The sequence below is a fragment of the Pteropus vampyrus genome, unplaced genomic scaffold, assembly GCF_000151845.1.
Source record: "Pteropus vampyrus isolate Shadow unplaced genomic scaffold, Pvam_2.0 Scaffold25, whole genome shotgun sequence".
Classification (NCBI taxonomy): domain Eukaryota; kingdom Metazoa; phylum Chordata; class Mammalia; order Chiroptera; family Pteropodidae; genus Pteropus; species Pteropus vampyrus.
This window is the reverse complement of record NW_011888806.1, coordinates 7,317,308-7,332,072: the sequence shown is the minus strand read 5'-3', so window position 1 is coordinate 7,332,072 and position 14,765 is coordinate 7,317,308. Positions and strand designations below refer to the sequence as shown.

Here is a 14,765-nt window from a genome sequence, read left to right as displayed (position 1 = left end):
GTAAAATTATTACAGCATTTGGAGAACTAAAAATATCAGTGAAAGTTATTTCATGTCATTTGCTAGAATGTTATATGAACCAAAAAACACATCGACATTTTACAAAAAAAGGAAACCATTTTTATAGTTAATCAATGCTCCTTTAAGAATTCTTTATATTCTATGTTTTATAATCTTGAGTGTTAAATTTTAAAATTAAGCTATGAGAAACACTGGCAGAAAGATGATATTTTGAAACTCTGGGTGTGGGTGTCATAAACCAGGGGAATACACATGCTTCAGAGAGACTAGACAAAGGAGCAGAGTCAGGGGAACAAGAGCCTTTAATGAGTAGTTGGAGAGAGAAAAGTCAAGAGTGAATATTGAGAGGAGACAAAGAAGTAGTGAGATGAACACATTTTATGTGGACATTATCATCTAATTGTATTTTCTAGCTAGCACTGCTTGAGTAAATTAGAAGTTATGAAAAATGCTCAATAACCCAAAGAATTATCTGAGAAATAAGGAAGAGACATCAACACTACCTGTCAAACATAACCTAAATTCAGTGCCTATATTGTAAACTAAGAGGTTTACAAAATCATGTATATTTTTATGTAGTAATCCATTATAAGCTAAGAATTTTGTTTGGAAATGTCAAACTACAAATCTGCCTCAAGATCTTTTTAAAACACTTTCTTAGATTAAAGATAGAATAAAAGTACAAGATCATTTTTATTACTCAGTGTTAGATTAGCTCAAAATATTATGCTTAAACTCATTTAAGCAGTTTTTCTCTTAGAATCAAAATAAGCTATCTTTGAAGTTATTACTCTTACTTACAAATTATAATAATTCATAACTGCTCAATTCAATTTAACAAACATTAATTAAGTACCAAATGGTAGCAGATACTGTTCTACATGCTTTGAGTACATCATAATGTTAAAAAAAAATGGACTTCCTGAAGAAAAATATAAATTACATAGTTTGTTTAAAGATGATAAATGCTATTCATAAAAGAAAAGGCAGAGAAAGGTAAGGGACATCAGAGTACTGTGGGGTGTGCTGGGATATGCTGGGGGGCAGATTGCAGCATTATTAAATAAGATGACAGGATAGATCTCATTTGTTGGAAAACTAGTGAAATCTGCAACAGACTGGGAATAAAAAGGAACAGAAAGCAACGCTTGGCTCAGAAGCTTTGTAATTTTGTTTTAGATAAAGTTGTTAGTGGAAGGTGTGCCTAAAGAGAGATGTGATATATTGTGGTTGTTACATTTTATATTCTTTTTAAATTTTTTTGTCACGTGCTTATGAATACTATGTTATTATAAAGCTATCTGATTGTGGGGAGAAAAAAAAACACGCCACGGGATATATTAAGCCCCAGAAGAGTGTTTAGGAGTTCAGTATTATAAGAGTTTAGTGTCTTATTAAGAACTGAATGTTTGGGCATATCTCTTGAAAGAGGCTAACTTGGGCTGAGCGTTTATTCATTCAAACATTTACATAATGTGTTGCATGTAGTATGTTTAAATTCATTCTTTTAGTAACAATTAAAGATTTTTGTCATGCCAGAGCATGACATAATCTGTATGTGCATTATTAAGATTTATTCTAGTTCTTCACACTGACCAGTTAGAAAATCATTACGTCAACTAGATAGTAGAGATAAGAATAAAATGGAAGCCGGGAATGTTAGTTAAATGTGAATGTATAACTAGTAGAAAAAAACAACTAATTAAAAATACTCTTAGAGTAAAGAATAACATCAACATTTAAATAAAGCATCAGTGATTGGAACGTTAATCATTGCATTGGTGGAAATAAGAATGTTGAGGAGGAAATACAGATCTACACAGGAAGGGAAGCTTCATCTGCAATACATTAGTTTAAAGAGCTCCTGTCTCTGTGGAAATCAATTAGAAATGTAGGTCTGGAACTAAAAGAGGGTTTGTAGATAAAAGTTGGAAATTATTTGCATGAAAATGATACTAGAAGACACAAGTAAATTAGATAGCTAGACAAAAAAAAACAGAACTGAAGATTTCCCTTGTTTAAAGAGCAAGAGAGAGAGAGAGAGGGAGAGAGAGAGAAAAAAAAAGAGACAGACAGACAGACAGGTTATTGAAGGAAAAAAGAAAAAGAGTGATCAGAACCAGGAAAATGGTTGTGTCATGGAACTAAAAGTCTTTAAGAAAAAAAAAAAAGAAGAAAGCTATAGGAATACAAAGAGGACTGTGTAAACCAAATAACATAAGTGAAAATGTTGGGAAATAAAAACTGGATTGGAAAAGAACAAAGGCCCATCTCAGGGACTACTGACAAATGTGAGTAGAATGTTGTCAATATGACCATTTAAATGCCTATTATACTTAAGCTGTGAGAAGGCAATTGGAGTTCGTGGTTTTTGTTTTTTTTTTTTCTGGCTCCATGAGTAATGTATGTACATTATGAAAATATGGAATGTCTCTAAAATATAAATAAGAAAATAAGCTGGCATATCATAAGTCTTAAAATAATGCTAGATATTTTATTATGCATATTTTATAATTATAATAGTTATAATTCATCATAAATACTTATTATGTGATTAATATTCTTATCCAGAATGTTTTTTAATGTATTCTATGTACCAAGCTTATGGTGCTTTATACAGTTAATATATCAGAGTTTCAAAACAATTGCTACTAGTATTTCTTTTTTATAGATGAAGATACTGTGTCAAGAAAGATTGAGTGACTTGCGCAAAGTTTCAGAGCTAATCTGTTTTGGAGCTGAGATTCAAACCCAAGTAATCTATCCCCTCTCATGTTCGAGATGTTACACTGTCTCTCCAATGCATGAAAGAATGTGCTGAGATTTATTTATTTAACCTACATTTACTTTTTATATTCAGGGCCTTTTCAAATTGTTCTCTGTTACAGGTAATGCTGCACCAATAGAGACATCTCTGTGCACATCTCTAATTTTATTTTCTTAGGATAACTTCCAAGAAGTAAAATGTTTGTTGAAAGCTCATGTACGTTTTTAAAGAACTTGATAAATATTGCCAAATTTCTCTTCAGAGACTATCAGTGTATGCTCCCTAGAAAACTTTATGAAAGTCTGAGTATTATATGTATGTGTGCATACACACATACACACTTCAAAGTTACTTGAAAAGTTTCCCTGAAAAATCTAAAAATTTAATAATACAAGATTTACAATGATGTTTACATTGTAGAGTGTTAGAGAAATGTATTTCATAGCAATACGGACAGAGGTTGTTTGTTTAGAGGCAGGCATAGTAATTTTTAAACTACTACAATCGTTTAGTCACGCCATAATGAGAATGTCAATTAAGAAAGTTAATGGGGATGAAATGAAAACCAAGGAGTAGAGGCATTACTTATAGGACATTGTGTTTAGTAAAAGAATAACTACAACAACAATAACAATAACAACAACAACAACAACAACAAGAGCCTGGAATATATCTTCAGTGATTTTGAATTCCTAGGTAGGAAATTGAGAGAGTTAAAGGAAACAAGTTTCTTTGTTTGTGGTATAATTTACAGAGTTAAACTTGCTGTATTTGATATATAGTCTATGAGTTTTTGACATATGCATAGTCATATAATCACCACTACAATCAAGACAAAGAACAGTTCCAACACCTTCCAAAATTTCTTTATGTACCTTTATAGGAAAACCTTACATCCGCTCCCAGTCTATGGCAATCAGTGATCTGTTTTCTTCCCTTACAATTTTATCTTTTCCAGAATATCTTATAAATATCTTTAAGTTCTTTAAAGAAGCATGATTCGAAAAACTATACACACTGTATGATTTCATTTATAAGATATTCATCTATGTTGTTACCTGTATTCCCTTTTATTATTGAGTAGGGTAGTCCATTATATGGATATACTAGTGTTTGTTTACCCATTTACCAGTTGAAGGATATTTTGGTGGCTTCCAGTTTGGTGTGATTATGAATAAAGCTGCTAAAAACATTCACATACAGTTTTTGTGTGAGTGTCAGTTTTCATTTCTCTTGAATAAATACATAGGAGTAGTGTAGCTTAATTGTAAAATAAGTATAGTTTAACTTTATAAAGAATGGCCAACCACTTGGCACTTGCACTAGTAATATATGAGAATTCAAATAGCTCCACCACCAACATCTTACCAGCACTTGGCATTATCAATATTGTTTATTTTACCATTTTAATAGGTGTACAGTATCGTGATTTTATTTTGCATTTTCCTAATGACTAATGATGTTGACCGTATTTTAATATATTTTCCAGTGTTTTTAATTCTTCATTTGATTTATGTTATGACTCTGAAGAACAAGGTGAAAACAGTTGATAATATCAAATAAAAAACATTGAATCTCCTAAGTCATGGCTAAAGGTAAATCTTTTGAGACAGGGCTAATACATTTGGTAAAGATCACTGATTGTTTAAGTGAGCTTTAAAATGATATTTGGAGGGTTGAGAAAAAAGATCCTAGAAAGCAATATCAAGAACAACAGATTTAGTAAAATAAAAAAAATTACAATGGATAATTTGAAGGAAGTCATAAAGATGGTTGGAAATAATATTTCCATCCATCTATGTACCAACGAATATGAGTAATTAAAACAAGGAATTTAAAATTTTAACATAAACAAATATTGGCATTTCTAGGAGTTGTTGTAAGGTGCATATGAAGTGATTCCAGAGCCCTAGAAGAATAAGCCCCTGATTTGATAGACACAATATTGATAAAAGGGGAAGCAGAATAGCACTGGAAGTTAATATATCCATAAGTATGATGGTCAAAACATTTTAGAGAACACGAAATTAGGATGAAAGATAAAGAAAAGTGCCAGCATTGTGTGGGCATATTACCTAGAGTAGAATTATATGGAGGATTTGTATAAGGCCTTACTCTATGTATGACAAAACTGGCCCAGAGGCAACAAAAGGCTCCATGCTAACCTGTTAGAAACTCCATTCTGCCCCAAACAAGGATCAGTTATCTGCCTTCTGCAAAGTTATTGTTTAAATGACAAAATAAAAAAATAAGATTTTGATGCTAAAGCAGAACTAAGCAATAAAAGTAAAAATTAAAAATTACTTAAATAATTATTAATTAAATAATAAAATAATAAAATATTATGGAAATATATGTAGCTATAACATGTCTAATATAAAGAAAGATAAGAATGAAGTAGAAGACATCAATGCAACGTGCCCTTTCATTTTATTCATCAAACACTTGTTGAGTAAATTCTAAATGAGCATTGAGAGAGACTGAGTCAGAGTGGTAAAGTCAACACAGTCTCTGTCATGGAGCTCATACATTAAGCAAATAATTATATTAAAGAATGGCACATATTAGCAAAGACAGGGTGATTTGAAAATGTAGGGAGCTCTCCGATAAGCTCAAATTTAACCTGAACATTTATGAAATATGGAAGTAGGATTAATAGAAAAGTATAACTTGAGCACCTATCAGGGTCCAGAAAGCAAAAGCCAGAATAAACGAAGATTTATGAAACATTTCTAGCCAATGACAAAGTCATTTTAATCATGTTCAGAGCAGAGAAATGAATATTGAAAGATTGGTTATACTACTTGCACAAGATAGTAGAATGTTGAATTGGCAAAAGTGTTCAACTAATTGCATTGATCACCATCAAAGAAAATAAATGGACTAAAATTTAAAAGGTTTTGAAGTCTAAGGTAGAGGTGAAGTTGTGGAAAATACACTTGAAATAAGTCCATTTCTGTAGAAAATCATGCTAATGACATGCGACCTTTAAGCTCTGAATTCACAGGAAACATGAAAAATACCAGCTCATTTCTCATCTTAAAGTTCATGCACTCCTGCTAACTGAAAAATTCTTATTTTATCATTGTTATGCTTCTAGTTTGGAGTTTTACAGAATAATAGATATGTTGGAATATAGATACATTGGAAGGACTCTGTTTCAGTAATTTCCTTCCAGATAATCAAATCATTTTGCTTATTTTATAAAATGAATAATATGTGAAATCTGTGTAGATTTAGAATATTTTAAAAATTATAACATGAATCATCAGCGCTTTTATTGCTTTGATATTTGAAGAAATATCATGAAATTTACAGATATATACTTTGAGTGTTGCTTTTAATTTAAACTAGGCAGTAGAAATAGCTATGAAGACTGACTCTAAACCAATATTCCACAAATAACTATTGGAATTGCACAACTAACATTGGTGATTAAAAAAAATTCTATGTGATCTTTGAGAAACTGTGAAGAAGGGATAAAGTATTGGATGAGAATGGTGTGGTCAGCAATCTCACATTACTTTGCTTATACATCTTTATTTTTATTTTTTTAATTTTTTTTAGTCAAGGCAACCCTTGGTTGATCTCACAGATTGCAAGGACTTTCTCAGCTTACAATCTTTTATTTTTCTATTTTTTTACGCCTACAGCACCTGGTCTTCCTAGGTGGTCTCCCATCCAAGTACTAACCAGGCCCAACCCTGCTTAGCTTCTGAGATCAGATGGGATCAGGTTTGTTCAGGGTAGCATGGCCATAAACACTTATTCATCGTTAAAAACATATTATCACTTCTATATGTCAGGCATTGTGCTATTCAGTGGTGACACGAAGTTTAGTAAATAAAGGAGCTGAGTCCCGACGTCACAAAAGCTCACACTCTAGTTGGCAGTAAGAAGGACATATGAGCAATTACAATTGAGTGTGATAAATTCAACAAGAAAACTTCTGAAGCTCAGATAATATTAATTAATAAAGTTAATGTAATTTAGTCTTTTGACAGGGATGGAAAAGATGTCAAAAAGAAAATAATGCTTCATTCGAGTCTGATTTTTGTTGCTAATTCAAGAATAAATTGCTTATTGAGCACAGATATGTGCAAGAACTTTTAAAGGTACCTAACTATTTTTTTAAATTTTAGAAATAAAGGAGAAAAATGCAAGTCAGGAATGCACAAAAGTAGAGCTGTAGCCAATTGTGTAATGAAGTACAAATAGTTTCCATTGATAAATCAGTGCCAACCACTCTTAAGTCATCTTTTGTAAGACTGCATACCTGATGCTGATTCATTAAGTATTTTTATCAATGACTTGGATGAACACATAAATTTAGAAATAATAAAGCTGGGAAGGGTGGTTAAAACATTGGATACAGAATTAAAACAAGGAACAGAGATGATAAATCAAGTGTAAGATACATTTACTTATCAGTAATAATTGTGAATTCATGTTAAAATGAGTTAAATAAATATGGAATTTTAGAGATCTTTAGTGACATCAGAGCATAGAATACCTGTTAGGGCACAATGTGATACAGATGCAAAAATAGATAGACAATGAACACTTAATGCTTATGTCACGTTAACAGAAGTGTAAGGTCATTTCTTTATGACAATTGTTATCATAGCCTGCTCTGATTGGACTCAGTTCACAATATGTCCAGTTCTGGGAGCCATGGGCATCATTTTATGTACTGTAATGTAGATTATTTTGGCAGAGACTTGAAGACTAGAGATGTCTAAAATATCAAGGAAGGCCACGAAAGGCACTTAAAACAAAAGCAGCAGAAGCAAGTGGAGACCAGCAGGTAAGGTATCCTGGACAAATAATCTGTAGGTACCATGATAGATGTCCTAGTAGGAAAACCATACATAGTCTTAGCAAGTTTGAGCTACTACAGCAATAAGAGAAAGTGCTGGCTGCCAATCAAACTCAAGTGGACCCTTCCTCCAGTGACCTTACAAAGGAATTGAAATAAAAGGCAAAATGGCACCTTCCAAGATGACTCAAAGAAGGATAAAGAAACAAGACCCCATTTCTGGAAGTAATGGAATAGAAGGAGGAGAAAAGAGGACTTGCATCCTGGATGTTAAGGAGACATAAAGGCCTGGTCCTCTAGAATCACAGTAGAGCTAATAGCAATGCAGAGAAATACATTACTCACCGTTTCTCAAATTTTCCTGCCTAGACCAGGTTTGATCTCTGATTCATGGGCAGGGCAGAGTCTACAGGTGAAAGTGTCATTTGCCCAATGATGAAAATAAGAATTTGCCCAATGATGAAAATAAGAATTTCTAAGAATTTGAAAGTGTCATTTGCCCAATGATGAAAATAAGAATTTGCCCAATGATGAAAATAAAAATTTCTAAGCTGATTGGTGTTTCTAAGCATAGATAATTCGGTGTTCTCCTAACTGCACTGCAGAGTTCATTCATTCCTAGTGAAACACATTAATTGAACACTGTCTTATGAGTTGAATACCATGCTAGATTCAGAGAATGTGAAAACAGATGAACCTAGTGCTTTGAAATAAAGACCACATTTTTATAGGTAATAGAGAATCATTAAAATGTATAAAGCCAGCAAGTAATGAACTAGGTTTTAGAATCAGCTAATAGCAAATGGAAGGGTTTAATAACCTATTTGCGTGGTTGAGTAATGAATGATGTTAAAAAAATATAGGCCGATTTGAAACATTTGTTAAAAGATATTAATTGGAAAAATGTTTTATGGGAAAATAGAGTGAATGTATCAATAATTTAAGTCAATTTCTCATTGCATAAGTAATATATATTTTCTTGGCAAAAAATTCTAAAAATAGAGGCACACAGTTTGGTCAAATTTTATGTGAATCTGAATTAGTTAAATGTAAAGTAGAATGTATATGAAATATTTATAGATCTCACTTCTTGAGAAAAGTGTTAAAGCAAATAACCATAAATTTAAAAAAACAGTGAAACGAGTGAATTGTAAAATGTTTACATTATTGCCACAAGGTGGTGCCATAGTGGTAACTGTGGCCAGTAACGTAAGTGTTCTTCCAAACTTTTCTCTGTTTGCATAATTATGTATTATATTTATAATCATACTCATAATTTGAGGCTTTATAAGTAAATGAAAATTTTCTGTATATCTAATGTGCAAACTGGAACTTGCTGTCTTCAGTAAATCAAATATGTTGGGGATCCATTTCATTCTTTAACCGCTGTCTAATATTCCTTAGTAAAAAGATCTGTAATTCATTTAAGTTTCGTATCAATGGTCATTTAGGTTTCTTAAAATTTTTCACTAATGCAAATGATGTTACAAAGAACATTCTAGAACAATTATCTTTGCAAACATAAGCAAGTGTGTCTGGAGTACATATTCTACCAGGAGAAATTTCTGTCTCAAAGCAAGTGAACTTTTGAATTCTGACAACTGTAGTCAAATGGGTCTATTTAAAGGTTCTAATGGGTCTATTTTAAGCTCTAGCCAACATTGTGTGCGAACACTCGTTTTTTTCTCATACCACCAATACTGAATGTTTTCTATCTTTATAAATGTTGCTACCTGATATAAAAATGATGGTGGTGGTAATTTATCATTCCTTCATTAGTAGTAAGGTCGAATAGGTTTTAAAATTTTTTGTGAATTTTTGTGTTTTTTGTTTAGCAATTTGCCAGCTCATATCATTTGCCACTTTTACTTTTTTCAGGGAGTTAATTTTTTTCTTTTGGATTGGTCAGAACTTTTCATATGTTATAGATATTAGTCATTAGATTGAGTTGTCTGATACTTTTTCCTCCTAATCTGTCATTTATCATTAAACTTTGATAATAGGGCTTTCATTGTAAATGAGTTTTAATTCTTAGGTGTTCAAATGTCAGGAATTTTCTCTTATGGCTTCTGTTGTTTTGTGTGTGTGTGTGTGTGTGTGTGTGTGTGTGTTTGTATTGTTTTACTTTGAAAGAATTTTCAAAAATTTTAAAGCTCTACAAAATTATTTTTTTATTTGACTGTAATATAATCATATGTGTTTTTTCAACATTTAGTATTTTTGTATATATGGAATCTGTTTTAATGGATATCCAATTATCTGAGCATGATGTATTAAATAGATGTTTTGCATCTCCAATGATTTGAAATATTATCTTATTCATGTACCAGTTCCAAATACTCATGATTTTGTGATCAGATCATCTGTACTGTTCTGCAGTTGACCAAAATCTTAACATTTCCACACAAATAAAGGCAATGGATCACAGAATTATCTCTACTTCCAAGAAACAGAAAAGAGAGCTCAGAGAGTTAAGGGTTTTGCATGAAGTCCTGTAACTGCATTAGTGGCCAACTTGGGCCTGAGAACCCATTTTTCTTATTTCTTAGTATTTTTTCCCATTCTACTGTAAACTATGATTTGAGATCAACAGAAAATATGTCACTTTTACCCTCTCTTATTTTGATTCATTTTCAATAACAGAGGAAGCCTGCAGTAAATCCCCATGCCAGAACGGGGGCACATGTATAAATGAAAGAGCTAGCTTTATCTGTGCATGCCGACATCCTTTTACTGGTCACAACTGTACTATCAAGCTGATGGAAGAAAATGCTTTAGCTCCAGGTAAGAAAGTGCATACACCCTTGGATTTGTTAATTCATAAAAAAAACCATTTTTTGAAAATATTTACAAATGAATATTTAAGCCTTCTTAATCTGAACTCTTATGAGAATTAATTCCTTTAACTGCTAAAAGTTATTGAATAATGCACATGGTTTACAAGTGGAAATGTCTTTGTCAGGTAAATTTGTATTAATATACATTTGTTGAAATTTTCAAAATTGGTATAATAGAGACAGGGGTGTTTTTTTTCTTTTTCCTTGTGCTTCTTAAAGGAAAATACAGATGTATATACCTGACTGGTGTAAACACTTTCTCCTCAAACAAGTTGTTAAAGAATACACTTTCGATTCATATCAGACATGGTCATTTAAAAGAAGCTTTAATAAGTGCTTAGCAGCATATTTGCCATAAAGATTAAACTAATAGTGCCTTCTGACTGGGTGAGGACTGTAGAATAAGATGCCTCTTTTTGTCCACTTCATAATTATTGGTTGCTATAAATTTACTTCAAAAGTGTACCTGATTCTTTATACAAGAAAATATATGCAACATTTAAAATATATTCTCTTTAATTACAGCAAAAACATTTTAAATCAGGCTTTCCTAATATGCTGCATAATGAAGAGTAAATTTTTTAGTCTATTTTTACATCTCAGCCTTTGTAAGTACAATTGGCATTAATTACATAGAAAATTCCTTTTGTCTTCTCTATAGTTCATATGACTTCATTTGGTTTCCGTTTAGCCTCTAGAAACTGTTTGACAAGGTGCTGGAAAAATTTTTTCTACATCATGTCAACTTCAGTTCCTTCAAGGGTTTTTAAAACATTCTGGCATACCATAATAATCATCGAATGCTTTGAATGTCTTTATCTCTGGAGAGATCAAAGCAACATGCAAATTAATCTTAGAGGCACTTTTATGAAGGAGGTATCAACTGTCGTTATCATTCTATCCTGATTTAAATGGAGAAACTGAGGCTCAGAGAGGCTAATTGATTTTGGGCAACTTAGCCAAGAGAAGAGGCAGGCATCCAGACATGCCTGTCCTTGTTAAATCTGATGAATGACTTTTTTCTTTCTGCTAACCATTTTTGTAACAGATAAAATGATAGAGATATGAGAACAGGCAAAACAAGACAAAAACATGAAAATTAACTTTTCACTTTTTTCCTCTAACAGATTTTTCCAAAGGATCTTACAGATATGCACCAATGGTGGCATTTTTTGTATCTCATACATATGGAATGACTACACCTGGTCCTATCCTATTTAATAATTTGGATGTCAATTATGGAGCTTCATATACTCCAAGAACTGGAAAATTCAGAATTCCATATCTTGGGGTGTATGTTTTTAAGTATACCATTGAGTCATTTAGTGCTCACATCTCTGGATTTTTAGTGGTTGATGGAAGAGACAAGCTTGCATTTGAATCTGAAAATATTAACAGTGAAATACACTGTGATAGAGTTTTGACTGGGGATGCCTTATTAGAATTAAATTACGGGCAAGAAGTGTGGCTGCGACTTGTAAAAGGAACAATTCCAGCCAAATTTCCTCCTGCTACTACGTTTAGTGGTTACTTGTTATACCGTACATAAATTAGTATGAAAGACAGACTATCACCTTTACTCAGAAGCAGCCAGTGTTTTTATTTATCTTTGCATGCACATCTGTTCTGTTTTTTAGTTTTCCTACATGTAATGAAAAACAACTTCTTTTTTAATGTGAGTAAGTCTGTATTTGATATAATCAAATTTGTATATCTTTTGGATAACCTATATATGATGTTCTTGGTCCCTAAGAGATTTAGTGGCACAGAAAACAAAATGAATGTGTAACTATTTTTGTTTTCTCATATTATGTCATTTAAATGTAAAGTAATATTCTAAACTGGAAATCACTCAATATTGTCAGTCACAGTAGTCTTTTTAATAAAACATTAACTTGTATTATTCCTTATATATATAAATGTATAACATATATTTCCTAAATTCACAAATTCAAATAAATTAGTCAAAGACCAAGAAGTGTGTTTTTTAAAATTTGATTTTTACTCCTTACTGTTGATTTGATCAATTTTATATACTAAAATTTTTATTTGTAATCAAAAATATAAAGTTGAGTTTGGCACTTGATATATACTTAACTATTGTTCTCTTCCTGTAATGAGGTTAAAGTAAAAATTGACAAATATTTAAACATTTACACTGTGTTGAAGGATATATAAGTGGACCTTTTACCTGCCTCCATTATAGCATATCTACAGGAAAAAAAAAATAAAATCTTCCTCATAGGATGTCCTTCTGCAGCAGCACCTGCAGACTTGTCCAGATTTTTATACAGAATATGTAATACTCCATAGAAACACTAGAGTTTATGAGATGCTCTCTATGCCTAGATTCTCTTCTAAGAAACTTACATGTCATATCTCATTGACTCCTCACAGACTCATATAAAGTGGGTATTATTGTCACCATTTTTATAGTTGAAGAAACGGAGAAAGAAAGATTAAGGATGGACCAATCTCCACAACTAGTAAGAAGTGAAGCAGAATTTAGAATCATACATCCTTTCTAAACTATACTGTCTCCTATAGGGGTACTACAATTTATTTACAAATCCCTTATCAAAAGTCGCTGAGATTGTCTCTAGTGTCTCCAAGACTGTTTACTACACCCTTAAAAATACATTCCATGCATATTCAACAAAGTATTTTTGAAGAATAGATTCCTACAGGTAACAGTAAAAGTAACAGTAAAAAATTGGGGGTATACAAGCATTTTTCATGAATTAATTTATTGAATGCTTACTATGAATTACATATTAAACCTATGAGATACATACTATATATTATGATCCTCTTTCCACTGATAAGAAACAGATACATACAGAATAAGTCATTTTCCTGATATTGTAGCAAATTACAGAGAATTTCTGGAACAAAGGATAAGCATATATTTTTATTTTGATAAGTACTATCAAACTGCCCTTGAAAAGATTTGTACTAACCCATAGTCCTATTTTGTTTATATAAAAGAGTGCTCTTTACCCACCACATATCCTCATCAAAACTCATTTTTTTAATACTGCCAATTTTGAAGGTGAAATTTCCTTGTAGCAGAATTTCAATTTTTTTTTTAATTTGCTGCAACTTGAAAGCATATGTCCAAAGACTTATACACAAATGTTCACAGGAGCTTTATTTGCATTAGCCAAAAATTGGTACCAGTCACATGTCCAGTAACAGATGAATGCTTAAGCAAACTCTGGTACATTCATATAGTAGAGGACGGTGAAGTAATAAAAAGAAATGAAAACACTCTACAACACATGAAACTCATAATAATTATGTAAGAAATTTCAAACTGTAACCTGAAGAACCTTAGCCAACTTAGCGGAGAAGCGTGAAGTGAACATATTTTTAAAAGTTGAGATATAATTGGCATATAACATTATATTAGTTTTAGGTGTATGACATGATGATTTGATATATGTACATATTGTGAAATGATTACCACAATAAGTTAATAGGTATTACCTCACATAGTTATATTTTTTCTTGTGATGAAACTTTTAAAATCTATTCTCTTGGCAACTCTCAAATATATGATACAGTATTGTTATCTTTGGTATTGCCTATCAGAGTATCTCATGTTGAGCCAAAACAGCTGGGCATTCATATCCCAGCCTCACTCAGTAGACACAGGCAGCCAGGGAAGATGTGAGCTGGATGCGAGAGATGGAGGCTAGATGACTGACAATTTCTATTCTGTGTAAATGTGCTGTTTTTAAAAATATTTAGAAATTTTTGATAGTTTCTTTAGTCCCTGCCGAAAATTGTATTCAATTTAAACTGTTTTTCATTTTATTTCTTTAAGGACTTATAGGCTAAATAAAATTTCTGTCTTACAAATATACTTTTCAACATAGAGTCTAGTGATTTTAATATACTGGTTTTTTTTAATATTAACAGAACAGAAAGAAATAAGTCATTTGACAATACTTGTCATTGCCATACACAAGTTAGTTAAGCAATTTTGTAATTAGTAAGAACATTTAGCATTGGTGTTTGGAATTTTAGTATTACTACTATTGTTTACTTTTATAAGTATTTGTAGAAATACACAAATGACAATTTGTCACTAATAGCCAAAAAGCATTGTAACAACTTTTAAATTGCTATGATATTGTTTGGCTATTTTTTTTAAATCCATACAACATAAGACAATTAATTTAGTAATGTATTTCTAATTGTCATGATCAAACTTTCCCATGTGTATAAAATACAGCACTAGGATTTTCTCGATTTCTCCTATGGAAACAGCACATTTTCATATATTTTATAGATTGAATTCCAGAGCACTTCTCTT

General features: G+C 31.6%; 1 protein-coding gene and 1 non-coding gene across 2 annotated transcripts in view; one reads left to right on the top strand and one right to left on the bottom strand.

Moving 5' to 3' along the window:
* MMRN1 (multimerin 1) overlaps window positions 1–12,193 on the top strand; it is a 57,533-nt gene extending 45,340 nt beyond the window's left edge. Inside the window, exons 7-8 of the mRNA XM_011356284.1 lie at window positions 10,251–10,391; window positions 11,572–12,193. Of these exons, the coding sequence (XP_011354586.1) occupies window positions 10,251–10,391; window positions 11,572–11,993 (563 nt within the window). The 3' untranslated portion in view covers window positions 11,994–12,193. The remainder of the gene's footprint in view (window positions 1–10,250; window positions 10,392–11,571) is intronic.
* On the bottom strand, window positions 6,433–6,551 carry LOC111737346. The gene has a single exon (XR_002779418.1). It is a non-coding gene; the product is annotated as a 5S ribosomal RNA (ribosomal RNA).
* Window positions 12,194–14,765: the final 2,572 nt, after the last annotated feature.